The sequence below is a fragment of the Ochotona princeps genome, chromosome 7, assembly GCF_030435755.1.
Source record: "Ochotona princeps isolate mOchPri1 chromosome 7, mOchPri1.hap1, whole genome shotgun sequence".
Classification (NCBI taxonomy): domain Eukaryota; kingdom Metazoa; phylum Chordata; class Mammalia; order Lagomorpha; family Ochotonidae; genus Ochotona; species Ochotona princeps.
Window position 1 is genome coordinate 26,234,682 of NC_080838.1, and position 20,024 is coordinate 26,254,705.

The window sequence follows — 20,024 nt, forward strand, 5'->3', positions numbered from 1 at the left end:
TGCTTTCCCAGGCCACAAGCAGGAAGCTGGATGGGAAGTGGAGCTGCCAGAATTAGAACTGGCACCCACATGGGATCCTGGGGCGTTCAAGGTGAGGACTTTAGCTGCTAGGCCACACCGCCGGGCCCAATGTAGTCAAATATTAAAGTATCAGTTAAAACTAATGTATTTCAGCTGCTAGGCTACTGTGCCAGGCCCAGACCCTCATTAATGTTTTGAACTGACCCTCATTAATGTTTAGCTGGGACAAGCACTTGACATAGTGGTTGAGCCATTACTAATTCCATAGGTTCAAGTTCCAGCTCCACTTTCTATACCAGCTTTCTACTAATGTGCACCCTGTAGGGTAGCAGGTGATGACCCAAGAACTTGGGTTCCTGTCACCATGTGGGAGATCTGCTTTGAGTTCTCAGCTGCTTGCTGCGACCTGGCCCAGCCCTGGCTGCTGTGGACATCTGGGGAGCAAGCCAGCAGATTGAAGCCATCTCTCTCTCTCCCTGTCTCTCTCTCTGTATCTCTGCTTTTCAAATAAATAAAAACTAAAAATAAAAAACCACATCCCAAAATGATTAGCTGACTGAAATAATACCATTTATACCATAAAGCATTCTATTCCCACTGGTTCGAGATGCAGTTTTTTTTTTTTTTTAAGATTTATTTATTTTATTGGAAAGGCAAATATACAGAGAGGAGGAGAGACAGAGAGAGGAAGACCTTCCGTCTGATGATCCACTCTCCAAGTGGCCGCAACAGCCGGTGCTGTTCCAATCTGAAGCCAGGAGCCACAAGCCAGGAACCAGGAACTTCTTCCGGGTCTCCCACACGGGTGCAGGGTCCCAAGGCTTTGGGCCATCCTCAACTGCTTTCCCAGGCCACAAGCAGGGAGCTGGATGGGAAGTGGGGCCACTGGGATTAGAACCCCTGCCCATTTGGGATCCCAGCGCATGCAAATCAGCAGATTAAAGCTCTACATCTATCTCTCCAACTATTTTTTAAAAAGTTGTTGAGAAACTTTGAATAATTAAACTCCAGCATTATTGATGCAGGAAGATCTGCATACATGAAAGAAAATAAAAAGCCCCCAACAGGTCTAATGTGTAGTTTGCCATATAGTAAAAACTGCATCTCGGGGCCCATCACGATAACATAATGGTTAAGGTCCTCACCTTGAACAAGCCGGGATCCCATATGGGCACCGGTTCTAATCCCGGCAGCTCCACTTCCCATCCTGCTCCCTGCTTGTGGCCTGGGAAAGCAGTTGCGATGGTCGAAAAGCCTTGGGACGCTGCACCTGCTCAGGAGACCCTGAAAAGGCTCTGGACTCCTGGCTTTGGATCAGCTAAGCTCCAGCCATTGTGACCACTTGGGGAGTGAATCAGTGGTCAGAAGATATTCCTCTGTCTCTTCTCTCTGACTTTCCAATAAAAATGAAATAAATCTTAAAGAAAACCAAATAAAACCTTGAGGGTCTGGTGCTGTGGCATAGCACACAGAACCTCTGTCTGTTTTACTGGCATCCCACATGGGTGCTCATCAAGTAAGTCCTTGCTGCTTCACTTCCAATCTAGCCCCCTGCTGATAGCCTGAAAAAGCAGCAGAAGGTGGCTCAAGTGCTTTGGCTCTTGCACCCACATGGGAGGCCTGAAAGAAGCTCCTGGCTTTGCCCTGGAGAAAACGGGGTGAGAAACAGGAAAGGAGAAAAAAGCCTCCGAGGCAGTCACTGGGGTGTTGATTTCTGAACTCCATTAATATCAAGTGGTTGTGACCCTGGAGCACACCAATGAACTTGACACTCTCTGTCCCCTTCCTGGGATGGAACCACTAAATCATTGGCATGTCCTGAATCACTGAGTCTCGTTACGTTCAGGAGGCCCTCACATCCCTCCTGGGTGCCCTTGATGCTGAGAGAAGACTCAGGACAGGGACTGATCACTGGGAAGGCCAATGTTGTGACTGAAGGCCTGGGGCTCTGTGCAGCCCACCCTCCATCAGGGTGGAGTCTAGAGCTGGAGTTCAGTGAGACAGACGTGGGTCCTTCGCTCAGACTGAATGCAAAGAACTGGTGGTACTGCCTTGTTGGCAAACACAAGTCCATGTGCCAGGCGGGTGACACAGCCAATTCTAGTGTGAGAGACCACAAGAGCTCTGTGTTTGCCACCCTCCCTGACCTCCCCCTACTGTGTTTTCAGTGGGCTACTCCTCTTGCTCTCTCTTTCTCTTCATGATGAAGCTATCATTAAAAGTACACATGCCCCAGAGGTAGGGGATCTGGAAGGGCTCTGGTCGCCTGGCCCTGGTCTCTTGGCCCGTCTGTGTGGTGGATGCTGGGTTTGTGAGCTCTAGGGGTGGGGATCCAGCGAGTTAAAAAGGTGGAGCAGTGAACGTAGACCCTGATGCACATGGAGAATATGGCAGCCCATTTGGTACCATTGCAGAGGAAGAACAAAGCAAATTGAACAACTATCCCAGCAAACAATGACAGCAAAACTCTGGGTGAATGGGGATTTGAGGTCAACTATGGCAGCCAATGGAAACTGGGAAGGTTGCCTCACCCGTGGATCGGCAAAATCGACAGCATTTCAGAACTATCCAAACCACTTGTTTGGAACCCTTGGAATAAGCGGGGACCTGGATTGATATAGGGTGGCGGTTCTCTATCCCTGGGTACTGAGATATTTAGGAGGCTAGGTATTGCTTCTCCCCTTCTCTCTTTCCTTCCCCCAGAGTCAAGAAGAAAATTTGGAAATAATGATTCACCCATTTTCCCCTAACCCTAAATTGTTCCCACCCCAATCAAACATGTAATCATCAAAAATAAAAATTAGAAAAAAAAACCCTAATGTACTGAGTAAAATGATGTATTAGAACCTTGACACAAGATTTCTACATACCACATCATCTTTGTTTTCATTCTTAAATGATGCTTCAGTCTCCATAGGAGCATCACTGTGATCTCCTTCCAAATTCTGTTTTTCAATTACAGATGCACTAGCCACACTGAAGATTCCATGGATGTTGACACGAACTTTAACTTTTACTTTGGAACTATCACCATCAGACTGTGGATAAACATTCTGAATAGTGAAGCTCCCTTAAGGAAAAAAGAGCTTGAATCAGTACATGAGCCTCATATTAACTCATGCAATTTATTTATTCAACAATCTGCCATATTTAAGAGGTTGGCAAACAATGCAAATTTATAATCATATCCTTATAAATGTGTTACTTCTCACAAATTATCTTTTGTTAAGATAAAAGAAACTTAGTATGACCCAGAAAAGTTAAACTTACCCCCAATCATCAATAGTAGTGAAAAGAAGAGTTGGAATTTTAACCAAGGACTCCTAGATAAAAAAACTAAAATTTTTTAAAAAGTGCTATTGTAAATCCAAGTAGCCAAGTAACAAAGTACAATTTCTAAGCTTGAAAATACAACAGATATGTTTCTTCTGTAACCTACCTCTACATATTGTAACCATCTCAGTAATTCATAAATACAGCAATTCAAAAGCTTCTGGAAGTTTTCCTATAACAAGTTAATGATAACAACAGTAGAGAAGACCAGGCAAAAAAAGTAGTCTGTAAAAACTTGGTTGATCTATTTGTGGGTTGAAGTGGCTCCCTCCGCTGTTCGTATTGTCAAGTCTTAACCTTCCCAAAGCCTTATGACTGACTATATTTGGACTTTAGGTCTTTAAAGAGGTTTTAAAGAGGCAATTATGTGGGGATGAGATCTTTAGGGTGAGCCCTTTTACAAAACAAGTGGTGTTCTTATTGCAAGATAGAATCTGGAAATGACAGACACCCATATGTGACAGAATGTCATGTGAACATAAAGGAGGTCATCTCTAAGCTCAAAGACAGGCATCGAACAGGTTCTTCCCCTCTACAGCCCCCAGAAGGAACCACACATGTCAACACTTCTGGCTTCCAGAACTGAGACAATACATTTCCATTGTGTAAGTTCTATAGTTTGCAGCACTTTCTTATAGCAACCTTAGAAAACTAATAAAACCTTTAATAGTTTCCTGCTTTAAATAATGTACTTGAAATATTCATGTTATACCTATTTTCTATATTAGTATAGATAATTTTAAAGCTTAATGGTTCCTCTTAAATGATATTATAATGATTATAGAAGAATCATTTGTACCCCCATGCTTATTGCAGCTTAATTCATAACAGTTAAGATACAGAATCAACCGAGATGTCCATCAATAGATGACTAAAGAAAATGTAGAATAGATAACTATGGAATATTACTCGGCCATAAAAGGAATGCTGCCTTTTGCAACAAAATGGGTACAACTGGAAACCATTATGCATATTGAAGCTAGTTCAAAAAGACAAATATATGTTTTCTCTGATATGTAGCAGCTAATATAAAATATAAAATGTATGGAATGAAATGGTCACTTTGAGGCCAGCTGCAGGCAATTGCCTAGTTGCACTGTACCAAGGCAACTGTTATACTGCCTGGGCAAGTGTTGTACTGCTGGGAGTTTTATAAGCGGTTAATAGCTGGCAGGCATCCTGGGCCTAATGCCAAATTTGTGCTAACTGTACGAGTATTCCAGTATATTTGCTGCTTTTTTTTTTTTTTTAAGATACTGGGGCAGTGGTGGTGGGGAGCAGATGCCAGCACACCAGCAGACAAGGTCTGGGACCATGTGCAGAGTGCATGGCCCTGAGCAGGCAGGCAGAGACCCAGGCTGGCATGGCACATTGCCAAAGGACTAGGCTTGGGATCTGCACACTCGCAGGCATGTGGGGGCTGTGGATCACTTAGGAAATGGGGTCTAGAGATGTGTGGGAGTGAGGACTTCTGAAGGAGACTGTGACAGGTGAGGAGTGACTTTCGTGGGACTTCCACCAACCAGGATCCTGCACTTTCGAGTAAATGAGGGGGCTGAGACCAGGTGATTTGGAGGAGGAAAACTGCAGGACTTTTGGGAGATAAAACAATACACCTGTCCATGCAGGAGATCTGCGCTAGGATTGTTGGTATCAACCACTGCCTAATGGCACACATGAAAGCCATAGCTGGCAGGGTTCGACCATAGTGTGCTGCCAGTTAATGTTGGGGCAGGGTGTGGACCATGTTAGCCTGGGCCATGGCAATAACCAGCACTTGACACAACTGGGTCTGGGAGCAGATTCTGTGGGGGATTGTTGGCAGCATCCATTGGTTTGCATGTGAGATGGGGCTGTGATCAGGTGACTGCAATGATCAGTGTATGTAGGCTGATGTGGGTGATAAAGTCAGCCGGAATCGCACTGGCTGGCACACACAGGAGTCAGGTTGGGGTAACCTCTGGGGAGGTTTTTTGGGGACCCAACTGGATCACTGGACTCAGAACTCCAATCATGGTGAAAATCATAGGATATTTGGACTGACTATGGAGCGCATGTGCCAGGACTGGGTCTCTTTTGTTGTTAAGGCCTGTGCAGTAGATGGCCATGTCCAGATGTTCATTGAGGCCTGCAGAGAATATTTAGTACCATGGAGGGCAGAACAAATTGGACAGTTCTCCCAGTCAAGCTTTGACAGTGAGTATTTGGTGAATCAACAATAAGGTAGACTATGGACCTTGGAAGACCAATGGACCTTGGAAGGATTTCCTCATCCTTGGGGCAATGATGAATTACTGAACAACTGTAACCACTTAAGCAGTGCCCTCAGAACATGCTCCACATTGGGACCCTGGAATGACACTGGGTGGCCTTCCTTCATTCCTGGGTACTAATTCAGTTGGGCTGTTGGTAGCAGCCCTCTCCGCTTCTCTCCCCACTTTTCCCAGATACAGAAGAAAAAAGGATATTGAAGGCAGTTGTCTCATCCATTTTCCTCATTCCTCAACCCTTCCCATCCGAATTGGTGGTCCAAATGGGCATGCATCCCTCTCAACTATGTAAACATCATAAAAAATTAATTAAAAAAAGAAATGATCACTTTGGGATATGACTAGCAATTTAGCCCATGTTTATACAACAGTGGAATTATGGCCTTCCAACTTTTTACTGGTAGAATATACAATTAATGGTGTATTAAACCTGTGAATACAGAGTAGATTGCAAAAACTGATTAAGAGAAGGGAAGCATGGAGAGAAGCGTACTGGGAGGGAGAGTGGAGATGAGAGAAGTGTGGTCACCTTCTTGGAACTGCACCTATGGAATGCATAAGCCCTGGTCTCTTTATATTAATTGTATTTTAAAAAATAATGAAGTGCTACTATATCTTTGGCATAGATTACTTAGTTAAAATTGTATTACAACCTCCTATTCTCACTTTTGTACTAATGCAACAACAATCATTCTAGTGGTTGCCAGTGAACATTATGTCTAAAACCAGAATATATGGTGAGCTTTGCAGCACAGTTTAAATTTTCTGATTAATGAGCTTTTATAGAAAATGTTGATAAGAATTTTTCAGGAAAATTATAGAGAACTTTAAATATAGAAATCAAAATTAATCAAACATAAACTTGTACTGAGCACTAGAAAGTACATGCTAAGAAGTATGAATGTTTCTTTAAATACCAAGTGTTGGCTTAGCAGAAATTTTCAAATTTTACATATTATTTATTAAAGGGAAGTTAATTTCTTACCAATTCTTGGATCAGGATAAGGCACTTCATGCAAATTTGTATAAAATGCTTCTAGCTCAAATGGTTCTTTCTTGTGGAAAGTAATGACTTTTGAGAATGGGGCAGGATGGTTTTTGCAGAACACTTCACATTCCCTAAAATGTAATGGGAACAAACAGGGAACAAATTGAAGTTTGCCTATAAACCTGACACAGAATCTATCCTTCTCATGGATTTTGGTTTGTTTTTTTGGAGAGCGATGGACTAAACAGAGAGAATTGCAGACATACAAATGGAGTGAGTTCACACATCCACCAGATCCCTCCCCAGAAGTCCCTAACAGGCATTCAATCCAGGTCTCCTGCATGAGCAATAGCAATCCAGGGTATGAGCCACCACCTGTTGCTTCCCAGAGTGCTACACCAGTAAGGTCTGGCAGTACAGCCAATATCTGAGCTCAGGCATTCTAATACAGCATGTGAGCATCCCAAGCAGTGTCCTAACTACTCCAAACACCCTCTCCTACATTTCATTTTACTTCAGAAGCAATAATTGGAAAGATGTCTATACACACATGTAAAGGAAAACAATTTCTGATTTTGTTATATATATGTATTTTGACAGCTTTATGGTTAAAAGTTTTCAGAACATATAACAGTTATATAGTACTGAAATGAGGATCACCAAAGAATACATGTATTCTAGGTGGTTTTAAAAAAAAAGTTCACGTACAGATTGAATTGTTTATCTTGGTGCAACAAAGGTTTTGAGAGTCACACATTATTGATTTTTTCATCTTACGCATTTTCCTTTAACTTTTTTGCAGGTAACTTTTATGGGTAATAAATTGGAATTTTAAAAAATCACATTTTAAGACCAGACCTTATTGAGTAACTCTAGTAATACTTGCCACATATAATTCTTTCTTATTCCAGCTCCCTTTGAAAAGTGACCTTTATTAGGAAACACTATTGTTTGTTTTTCAAAATTTATGTATTTGAAAGATAGAAAAAAGGAGACAGAGATCTTGCAATTGTTGGTTCATTCCCAAAAAGGCTACAACAACCAGGACCAGGCCAGACAGCTTCATATGGGTCTCCCACATAGCTGGCAGGGGCACAAGCATTTAGGCCCATCTTCTTCTTTCCCTGGCATGTTATCAGGAAGCTGGGCTGGAAGTGGAGCAACCGAAATTCAAACCAATGCCCATACTGCACGGCTGTACTACAGCAGGGCTTAACTTGCTCTATCACAATACAATGCTGGCCCCAGGAAAGAATTTTAAGCTTATAGAAAAATACAAAAACACAGGAGAAGGAATATCTGTGAAGGGCATTCTCTACCTAGATTTACTGCTATTAATATTTTATTCCATTTAATATTCTGAGTACACAGCCTCTGTGTACTTTTTCCTGAAGCAATTATGAATATTATATTTACACACTCACATTATCGCCCCTTAAACATAAATAATTCAATGTGTATTTCCTAACAAGTATATTCTTTGATATCTTGCTATCTAGATCTTCATTTCTTTTAGTTGACATAAAAATGCATTTTCTTCACTACAAAAAAGCCTACATAGCAATTCCTAGTCCTTGAATAATATAACAAAGGTGCTTAGACTGTCATTTAGCAATGGCTTAGAAACACTCTTTAATGCTGTAGTATTATCATACTAGCTACCTTAAATTATGAAAAGTTTGAAAACTGACATTTATGACCTACTTCCTTCTGGTTAGTGTTGAAGAATCTACTAATACCTTTTACTTCCTTGTTGTCATTAGGATCTAATTATTTTCTTTCTCTAAGATTTATTTTTATTGGAAAGGCAGATTTACAGAAAGGAGAGACAAAGAGACCTGTCTCTTCCATCCACTGGTTCACTCCTCAAAAGGCCAAAATGGCCAGTGCTGAGCCAATCTGAAACCATGAGCTTTATCTGGGTCTCCCATGTGGGTGCGGGGGCCCAAGGCTTTAGACTATCCTCCACTGCTTTCCCAGGCCACAAGCAAGGAGCTGGATGGGAGCTGGAGAAGCTGGGACACAACCTGGTGCCCATATAGGATGTCAGTGGTTGCAGGCAGAGGATTAGCCAGTTGAGCTATTTCAGTGGCATTTAAATTTTCCTCTTAAAAAATATTTTATTTATTCAAAATGCAGAGTAACAGAGAAAGAGGAAGAAAGAGAGAGTTCACTTCCCAAATGCCCACAGTACTCAGGGCAAGGTAGATAGATAACAGCTAGGAGCAAAGAATCACTTCCAAGTTTCCCACGTGGGTGGTGGGAATTCAGGTACTTGAGCCATTATCTACTGCTTCACATTGTGCATCAGCAGGAAGCTGGATGGGAAGTGGAGATGGGACTCAATCCCACACATTCTGATATGGCATGTGCACATCGCAAGGGGTAGCTTAACTCTCTGTGCCAAAGCTCCTGCCTCTATTTCCTTTTAAAATTTTTTTCCCTTTTTAAAAAAGATGCATTTATTTGTCTATTTGAAAGTCAGAATTACAGTTTGAGAGAGGTCTTCCATCTGATGACTTATTTCTCAAATAGCCACAATGGCCAGGGCTACACCAGGTATAAGCCAGGAGCACGGATCTTCTACCAGGTCTCCATGTCAGTGCAAGAGCACATGCCCTTGGGCCATCTGAGGTTGCTCTCCTAGCGACATTAACAGGGATTGGAAGTGGAACAACTGTACCTCCACCCAGTGCAAATACAGGAGGCCAGCATGAAGAGGTGGAAGCTTAACCTGATATGCTATAATGCATATTTTCTTAAGATTTTTTTTCTGAATCTTTTGCATCTGTAACTGATATGAACTTTACATAGTTCTTGCCTCAGTATTTAGAAAAACAATATTCAAATGCTGTGTAACACATTCGTATGATGTTAGTAACCTATATTTTAAAAAATTACAAAATTTTAAAGGGGAGTACTGATGCCTTGATACACAGAATATAGAACAAAAGTTAAAAGAAACTTCACAGTGTAAATATAGTTTTAGTCATTGCACAAGCAATACTTCCCAAAATTAGGCAATTAACCGAAATACAAGTTTTGTTTATGGCACAAAACAAAGTACTTCCTGGGCAAACTACACTGGATATATATAAATAATCACATGAGTATTAAATGGTTGCATACTTTTTATTTCAGGGTAAGAGAAATGAACAGACACACTAGCTCTTACATGATTATCTCTGAAAACCATTCTGAAATCTAGTATGGAAAATGGAGGTCTACGTTTTTACCTCATATATATTGTAATCCTCACTAGAAAATATGTCTTACAATAAAATATGAATTAAATATCCATTATAATGTATTTTATATAAATTTTAGATTGTTATTTTCTAATATTTTATTTAAATTACTGGCAGAGTTCCCTGCTTGCGGACTGGGAAAGCAGTGGAGGACAACCCAAAGCCTTGGGACCCTGCACCCATGTGGGAGATCTGGAGGAGGTTCCTGGTTCCTGGCTATGGATTGGCGCAGCTCTGGTCGTTGTGGCCACTTGGGGAGTGGATCAGCAGATGGAAGATCTGTCTCTCCTCTTCTCTGTATATTTGACTTTCCAATAAAAAACAAATAAAAATAAATCTTTAAAATAAATTATCTGGCAGATTTTAAGAAGTATAAGTTTCTTTAATTTGGAAAAGTTCAATTGGGCAATAATTATGACAAATTTTCAAAAATAACTTACCCAGTTCCATCTTCAAAACAGGTCTTCCATCTTAGTGTGATTGAATAAGGGACAATGTCTGTTATGGAAAATTCACGCACTTTAAATGCTGGTGAGAGAATCGCACACTGAAAACAAGATGTACACCATATTTAAATAAACACAAACCACACCCTAGGTTACCCTGATTTAATTGATCAATAAAGTCTTTACATTAAAATTCTTAATTTAAAAATTACCATTTTTGATAACACCTAGAGAAAATCTAAAAGGGCTACAAAGCACTCTTTCTGTGACCTCACAAATATTAACATAAGAGTCCTAACCAGAAGACTTCATTTAAAAACGGTTACTGTATTTACAATCAAACTTACTTATCAATAATTTTGATGAACGTTAGCCTATCATTAGACAATCGGAACAGACAATAAGATACCCTCTTAAATCTATCCCCCCCTTTAGGATATACAGTCTAAAAAATAAATAACCATACCTGTAATGCACATCCTCTTGCAACAGCTTCATCGGCATTTAATGTGGTACTGATGTCTTTGAGAAAGAATTTAGTGATTTGCTCCTTCACTGCAGGGATTCTTGTTGCTCCTCCCACAATTTCTATACTATTTATATCTTCACGTTGTAAGTCTAGGAAATAAGAATTTTCTAAATATTTATTTTTGCTTTATGTTAAACCCAGAGGTACAGAGCCAGGGTGGGGACAGCGTAGGAAAGAGAGCATACATCTTCTAGTTCACTCCCCAAACGGCTGCAATGGCCAGAGCTGAGCCAGGCCAAAGCCAGGAGCCAGGGCTTCTTCCAGGGTTTCTCACACGGTACAGGGGCCCAAGGACTTGAGCTATCCTCAGCTGCTTTCCTGGGTACATTAGCAGAAAGCTAGATTGAAAATAGAGCAACTTATAAACTGGTGCCCATATGGGATGCTGGTGCCACAGATAGAGTTACCAGCTATACTATGATTCCAGCCTCAATAAAATGTTTTTTGTTTTAAAATGCATCTTATTTTTATTGGAAAGGCAGATTTACGGAGAGGAGGAGGAGAGAGAAAGACCCTCTATCTGCCGGTTTACTCCCCAAATGGCCGCAACGGCTGGAGTTGAGCCCATCCAAAACCAGGAGCCAGGAGCTTCTTTTGGGGCTCCCATGTGGGTGCAGGAAGCCAAATACTTGAGTCTCCCTCTGCTGCCTTCCCAGGTTCTAAGCAGGAAGTTAGATCAGAAGTGGAGCAGCCAGGACATGAATCAACACTCATATGGGATGCTGGCACTTGCAGGTGGAGGATTAGCCTGTTGAACTACCATGCTGGCCTCATAAAATGTTTTTAATTTCGAAAAATAAAGAACCTTTAAGTTTGTGAAAAACAGACTTTAAGTGCTTTTTAAAAGAGCAAAAATTATTTGTTGAACAGAAAGTATACTGGAAAGAAGATAAAAACAGACTTTGGACAAATGCAACATTTAGTATAATAACTAATATCACATTTTAGTTATCTAGGCACTGAAGTTATTCCATATGGTAGAGTTACAATAAAACCAGGCAAATCCCTATGGAAGATAAAACTGACTTGAAAATGCAATCACAAGCCAATTTCTAGTTTAATTCCACTTAGAAATTTTATAAAATTACAAGTACTTTTATAAAAATACAAGTGCTTCCAAACAGAATGAGCATTAGCTTTATAATGTAAACAATAAAATGAGTCAGGAAGAATTTTTAAAACTCTAAGTTAAGGGCATTAAATGAATAAAGAATAAGAGACAAGGTGATGCCTTTGTGGCACAGTAAGAGAAGTTGCTGCCCATGACCATGCAATCCCAAATGGTGCAGGCTGACCCAAGTACATGGCTTCTGCGCCCATGTAGGAAACCGAGGGAAAGCTTGTGGCTTTTGGGTGTGGCCTGACCCAGTGCTGGCCGTCATGAGCATCCAGGGAATGTAACAGCAGATGGAAGATCTCTGTGTCTCTATTTCTCTTCCTCTCTTTCAAATTAAAACATTAGCCTTCCCCCCCCCAAAAAAAAGATGCTAATTAAAACACCTACTCAAAAGTACCTGAATTTCCATTCCCTGGCTGATAATCCAGCCCTGGGAAGCAGCTCCATTGCTCAAAGTTTCGATTCCTGGCTTGCGGCCACAGCTTCCAGCCATTTTAGTCATTTGTGGAGTGAAACAGAGGAAGGGGGCTCATCCTGTCCATCTGTTTTTCTGCCTCTCAAAGAGCAAGGGACTTATAATATGCCCTTCTATAAAGTGAAAATTACAAATCTATAAAAAGAACATGAAGTTTTCCTTGCTTTTAATTTTTTTACCCTCGTTAAGTGAACAATACCCTGGGGGACAATTTCCATAGTCCAGTAACTGTCACTTACTAGCCTGCTCCATTACTCCTTGTAAAGGTGGTTCAACCCTGGCCAAGAGAGAAGCACATAACTGTTCAAACTGAGACCTGTGGGAAAATGAAATAAAATGCATTATTTAGGGAGAAAAGTTGAGTGTATCATTTAAATAAAGGAGAAAAAATTAGACGTGATCTAAACATTATAAAACAAGCAGACACTTTTCAAACTGAAAACATACATTGTACCTGTTCATTTTACTAGAAACATCGAGGTCATTCATGAAGCACTCAATATTCAGTGGAAGATCTGATGCATTTGCACTCATTAGCTTCTTTAATTTTTCACATTCCTGGTATAAACGTAACAAGGCCCGAGAGTTTTCTTTCACATTTATCTTATATTTGGTCTTGAATTCATCACAGAAGTAGTCTACTAAAGCTTCATCAAAATTCCTGCCTCCCAAATACGGATCAAAGGTAGTAGCCAAGACCTGTTTAGTTGAAAAAACACAACTGAATACTTAGAAATGTAGAGTCTTTCAGAAACAAACAAAACTAAAAGAAAAGTTTCTAAAACTGTAACAACAAAAACATAAAAAGTAAGCTAAAGAACTTGTCTAATCACAAGAGTATCCAATTCGGAATGAGTTATCACATACGTTTAGTCAATATTATTTCCTTATTCTGAATTAACTGCTTTATATTTAGAGAATCATGTAACACCATTAAAAGAATTCTAACTCTGAAGTAATTTAACTACAATAACCATAGGCTCAGTATCTGTAATCCTTTTGTTCAATAACAGTAATGAAAAGGTGGCCCAGAAACCAAGTTTAAGAGATCAAACACAACAGTTCAAAGCATACACAGAACAGCAACACATTTGTGAAAAAACAGATCCAAAGACTAAAACTAAAATGTTGTAATTGGCCAATTTATAAGTCCAGAATTAGGCTTTTTATTACAGCTTATTTCCACAAAAACATAGAAGAAGCAAAAAAATATATGAGACAGCTAAAAAGAAGAGAAACAAATGAAGAGGGAGTCAAGTGTTTCCTAAACTGGCTGAGCAATAGACTCTCAAACAGCAGTGAAGTGGAAAGGAAGAAGCTCAACGTCCAAGTGCTTGAAAACACAGGGTCAGGACATCTGGTCCCTCTTCCTAGGCAGGGTACAAGGACAACTTAGAACAGTCACAACAACTTTCCTTTACAAAGGTGGGGATGCAGTGCAAGAATGGTAATAACCAACACAGTGGGATATAAGAACAATCTAGGTAGAAAGCAGCTTATTCACTAGTATGGTGAACCCATGAACAGACTTCTCATCAAGTTCAGCATTACCCAAAATTAAGTGAAAAATGATCTTAGAGCTGTACTAGTGCACAAGTATGTATTCTTTTGAGAAAAGGGCAGCACCTTTACCTGGCCCACAAAGGAATCTATGATACAAAAATACGGATTAGTCTAAACTATCCAATAAAAAGGAAAACAAAAGATTTTTAAAAATTAAAAAGTCATTGCATTTAAAAAAAACAATTATATGCCAACAGTTAATACAATTATGCTGAAGAACTACCTTATATATTGAATATGAAACATTTCTTTTTAAGTTTCTGATAACAAGGATGTTACTGTAAACTGACAAACGGCTTTTGCCACATTAGATAACCAAAAGCAGTTTATTTTTTTACTACTCATGTGCATAATGGCAGAGAACGTGTTAAGTTGAAACAAGATAATCAATATAAAAATATAAACAAAAATATAAATTATTAAATAGGCAAACACATAGAACCATGCTCCATGGTATAAATGAATGATCAGGACTCCTGGGAGGAAGGTTTCTGAAAATAATGGGAATCTTTCAAACAGTTTTCTGTATTTTTTAATAAATAATTTTTGCTCCCTTAAATGTGACTTAATGCCTCAACAGAAACAGCTAACATACATTGTGGCAGATAATATACGCACCAGACATTGCAGTCATTTTTTGCATATTAACTAATTCTATTCTCAAAAACTTCTTGAGAGTGTTACTGACATTATTCTCAGATGAGGAAACTGAGGCTTAGGTTTAGTTTTTTGTTACTTGTTCAAGTTACTAATTTTTTAAGGTGCAGAGCCTGAATTCCAACCAACTATTAAGGTTCTCTATATATCTGTGCTCTTACTCACTAAATTTAAATAATAAATCATTAATTCACTTACCTTAAGTTTTCCTTTGTTAAAAGCACAAACCGAGACTTGATAGGCAGAATGTCCCATATCAATAAATACTACATTTCTTGGTTTCTCATCTAATGAGGGAAGATCCTGCTTATAAATTCCATATGCTAGAGCAACTGTGTAAGAACAGAGTTAGGTTAGTTCTAAATAGCAATTACTTGGAAAATAAGAGGCAAATCACTTTGATACTCTATCTTACATTTGATTTTAGCCAAAAGGCTGAGAAATAATTGATAATCTCTTTTAATAGAACAGTAATACATAATATTAGGCTCAAAGGAAGTGATTCTTTTCATAATTTGGTTTTACCTTACTTGTATTTTCCCTATTAATCTGTAACTCTAAAAGCAACAAATTCTCATAGCCAGTAAGACAATCTCTACCAAACTTGTAATTTATCAAGGCGTAACAGAATTCAGATAGATTTAAAAATATCTGTTTTGTTGTTAGTCGGGGAAAAAAAAACTAGGAATTTTTCTTACAGTAGTTTTTTTTCCTTACAGTAGTTTTCAAGCTGCAAAGTGCTTACCTGCAGTAGTTTCATTCATCAGCCTTAAGCAATTTAACCCTGCTACTTGGGCTGCAGCCATCACAGATCTTCTCTCAGCATCAGTAAAGAAGCTAGGAATCTGGTATTTAAAATTAATAATTATTTCAGGTCAATATGATACATTTTACTGAAAGTTCATCAGTTGAAAATGTCAAACTGAACTAATATTCATGTACAGTTCAAGGCAAAGAATAAGGTTTTAATCAAGAAATGAGGAAAAATACTGTTTACTCTAAAGTCTGATAATTTTTATGCTACACCCTTTTTAATTTAAATGAACCTAAGGAGCAATGTTCAGACAGCAGTTCAGAAGCATGGCACACTCCCATGTTGTAGCAGAGTGCCTGGTCTAACTGGGGGCTCTGCCTCCCATTCAAGCATGCTGCTAGTGTGCACTCTGGGAGGTGTGCCGGCCATGGTCCCAGTGCTAAGGTTCCTGCCACCGACCTGGGAGCCCTAGGGTGAGTGTCAGGATCCTGGTGTTGGCCTGAAGCAACCCTAACTGTTGTAAGAATTTGGGTGGGGAACTAGCAGATGGCAGATCTCTGTCTCACAGCCTTGCAAGTAATTAATACTATGATAGAACTACCAAACGCCAAAATTTTGTTTACCTAACCATTTCCCATGTTAGTCTGGTCTTTCTCCCCCCATCTTTGAACAATGAAAAATGTAATACCCAATACTCTGTTTCAAACAAAATCAGTCTGACCAGGCAGTTGCATTCACCAGCTATAACGCATTGGCTTATTTGGGTGATGGACCAAACCTGACCCTGCACTAGCTGGCACACGTAAGAGCCAAGTCTAGGGACTCCCCAGGTGAGGCTTCAAGGGGTACTCCCCAACTAGACTGCTGGACTCTGAGAAAATCACAAGACATGTGGTCCGACCTTAGCATACAAGAATCTGGTCTGGGCCTGCTCAGTTGCAGGTGCCCAGTCAATAAAGAATATGAAAGATAGGGCCTGGCGGCGTGGCCTAGCTGCTAAAGTCCTCGCCTTGAACGCACCGGGATCCCATATGGGCGCCGGTTCTAATCCCGGCAGCTCCACTTCCCATCCAGCTCCCTGCTTGTGGCCTGGGAAAGCAGTCGAGGACAGCCCAATGCATTGGGACCCTGCACCCACATCGGAGACTTGGAGGAGGTTCCTGGTTCCCGGCATCATTGGCGCGCACTGGCCCGTTGCGGCTCACTTGGGAAGTGAATCATCGGACGGAAGATCTTCCTCTCAGTCTCTCCTCCTCTCTGTATATCTGACTTTGTAATAAAATAAATCTTTTTTTTTAAAAAAAGAATATGAAAGATAAGGCAGTCGGCTCATCTAAGCTAACAGAGGACATTAAGTACCTCATCAAAAGAGGAAAAGCAGAACAGTTAAACAACCCTCCTGGCTAGGTGTTACAGCAAATGTTTAGGTCTATGGATACAATGAAATAGACCTTGTCAGCCAATAGATCTTAGAAAGATTTTCTCAGCCCTGGTGCAACAAAGTCAACAACGTCTCAGAACTACCAAGACCACTCAAGCAGCACCCTTGGAATAATCTTCCCCACATCAGGAGCTTTAGGGTGACATAAAGTGACCACATCCATCTCTGGGTGCTGATGCAGTTTGGCAGCAAGGGGTAAGCCTCTCTCCTTCCCACCGCCTCCAGAAACAGGAGGAAGAAAAGAAACAAAACAGAACCAAAACATTTATCTCACCCACATACCTCCATACCTCAACCCTCCCCCACAACCAGAGGCCCACATGGACAAGCATCCATCTCAACTATGTAAACAATATTGAAAATAAAATAAAAAATCATTTCTGAATATATTTAAACCAAGATCAGTTTAGGATTAGTTAAGTATACTATAGTATAACTGTGTAATGGAATCCTATGTAGGTGTTAGAATCTTGTTCGAGTTATTGTGGCATGACATCTTAATTATATTATAAAAAAATGGTTATGATTTATTTTCTGTATGTACATAAAATTGCCAATTGTTTAAAATGGTAACATTCCCAAGGAGGCGAAAAAATACCACAAGGAGCTTATATAATGAGCATGTATTTCTTCTACAACTATCAAAAAATATATCTGCTTAAAAATTAAGTAAATTAGAACTTAAAACAAACATTTATTTACATTTAATTCTACCAACTAAGAAGCCCTTTGATTTGGTCCAGAACCAAATTTCTAAAAATCTAGTTATTAAGTATAGGGTTGTACAAAATAACTTGGAGTTTCCCCTAATTTTATGTTTGAAATAGTCTCCAATTTTATTTTTTGAAGGACCAAATGTCATTTAATAAAATTAAAAATTTTTAAATGATTTTTATTGAAAAGGCAGTTTTACAGAAAGGAGAGACAGAAAGATCTTCCATCCACTTCTCTAACACTGTCTTTCAAATAAAATAAACCTTTAAAAAAAGATAAAAAAGAAACAGATGAGACTATTTGAAATATACTTAGTATATCCAAAATCTTTTTTTTTAAGATTTATTTTTTTAATTAGAAAGTCACATATATATAGGAGGAAAGACATGGAAGATCTTCCATCCACTGATTCACTCCCCAGGTGGCCACAATGGCTGGAGCTGAGCTGATCATAAGTCAAGAGCCAGGAGCTTCCTCCATGTCTCCAATGCGGGTGAGGGTCCCAAGACTTTGGACCACCTTTGACTGCTTTCCCAGGCCACAAGCAGGGAGCTGGGTGGGAAGTGGAGCAACCAGGACACGAACCAGCGTCCATATGGGATCCCGGCACATGCAAGGCAAGGATTTAGCCACTAGCAATTACACCAGGCCCTTTAATTATTTATGATACAGTTCCACAGGCATAGATTTCCTTTCTCCTTCTTCCCACCCCCACTGTTTTCCCCATTATTACAATAATCTCAATTTTGTCTGATAAGCTTTCATAACCTGATTTAGCATTATCCTGACAAAAATCTAAATCATAATTCCAGCTCATTTAAAACTGACTGACCAACTTACATACTGGACATATTCCTGCCTACTAGGAAGACATAGTAGTAAATAAAATGGACACATTACTTGCTCTTCTACAGCTCAAAATGGGTCTGTTTTGACCAACCACAAAGTTATTACTACAAAAAATGCCCACATCATTTTGTTCAGACAATAACTTGATATTAAAATAAAATCAACGTTAATTAAATTAATGCAGAGAAATTTAAAGGCAGATTTTAAAAAAATGGCTTCATTTTGACAAACTTTCAAGTGAATACCTATTTGAAAAGTTATGAACACAGATTTGGGAATAAACTATCAGTCTCTATCACTAGTTAACCATATTAACTTTGGATATGTTATTTAACATTTCTTTGGCTCATTTTTTAATCTGTAAAATGGAGGTTAGTAATACTATATCTCACAGAATAGCTCTGAAAATTAATAACATGATGACTATATATGATAGTATCTAGCAAATTATTATTTATTATTACTAAATAGCTGAAAAACAAAATATTAAGCCTTAACATTTTTTTTCTTCCATTAAAAGTTCCAAATGACTATGGAGCACAGCTGTATATTGCCACTGGGTTCTTATCACAGTTTTCCTATTCTGCCCCAGTTTCCTGCAATACACATGTATGTGCGAGACCCAGAATGACTTCTGGGTTCCTAATTTTAGGTGGCCCCTCCCTCGTTGTTGAGAGCATTTGGGGAGTAAATTAGCAGATGGAAGATGTCTTTTTGCTCTTTAACTACAAAATTAAATAATAAAAACATTGTTACTAAAGTTACTAAATTCACTGAAGAGTGAATTTTCTGATGACATACTTGTGCAGTGAAGTTTAATAGTAAACATAAATTCACATTTAAAGAAGAACTTGTAACTTAAAAATTAACAGTATTTAATGGGTTCTTAAGAGGGAAGATATGGTAAATAAATTTTTTTGGTCACAATCTTTGAAGTAAGATCTGTCCTCTGAAATAACATATGTATAACTTCAGATTTCCAATTGGAAATTTTCAATTTTTGCCATAAAATGCTAAGGTCCTATGAAGTTAGAAGTGCTACATCTTGAGACTTTTTTTGTTTGTTTAAAGATTTGTCCATTTTTATTTGAAATGTAGATTTTACAGAGAGAGGAGAAGAGACAGAAATAAAGCGACGTCTATCTGCTAGTTCACTCTCTAAATGGCCACAGTGGCTGGAGTTGGGCTGGTCCAAAGCCTGAAGCCAGGAATATCTGGATTTCCTATGTGGGTGCAGCCCCCTGGGTTCTGGGCTATCTTTCATTTCTTTCTCACACCATATACAGGGAGCTGGATTGGAAGTGGAGCAGTTGGAACTTGAACATGCACTCATATGGATGCTGGTAGCGCAGGTGGATATTGCACAGTTCCAGACCCCAGAGAAACTTTCAATGTTAAGTAACATAATTACACACATTAGTTTTTAAGGATTTGTTGATTATCATTTTGGGCTTTATGGGATATTCAACCTTAAATTATATCAAATAAGACATAATTAAAATACACACTTTTTTTTTTGGAGAGGGAGTGAGAGAGAAGAGAAAGAGAGCCTTCATTTACTGGTTTACTCCCCAATAACTACAATAACTTGAGTATGAGGAACTAAAAACTGGTCTCCC

General features: G+C 39.3%; 1 protein-coding gene across 2 annotated transcripts in view; it reads right to left on the minus strand.

Annotated features, from left to right (window-relative positions):
• Positions 1-20,024, minus strand: part of HSPA4L (heat shock protein family A (Hsp70) member 4 like) — a 63,717-nt gene that overhangs the window by 25,599 nt on the left and 18,094 nt on the right. For both annotated transcript variants that reach the window (XM_004588164.3, XM_058666859.1), the window contains exons 6-13: positions 15,393-15,492; positions 14,846-14,979; positions 12,882-13,126; positions 12,667-12,743; positions 10,773-10,924; positions 10,301-10,407; positions 6,610-6,743; positions 2,892-3,091 (exon numbers count right to left, since the gene is read on the minus strand). In XM_004588164.3, coding sequence (XP_004588221.2) covers positions 2,892-3,091; positions 6,610-6,743; positions 10,301-10,407; positions 10,773-10,924; positions 12,667-12,743; positions 12,882-13,126; positions 14,846-14,979; positions 15,393-15,492 — 1,149 coding nt within the window. The remainder of the gene's footprint in view (positions 1-2,891; positions 3,092-6,609; positions 6,744-10,300; positions 10,408-10,772; positions 10,925-12,666; positions 12,744-12,881; positions 13,127-14,845; positions 14,980-15,392; positions 15,493-20,024) is intronic.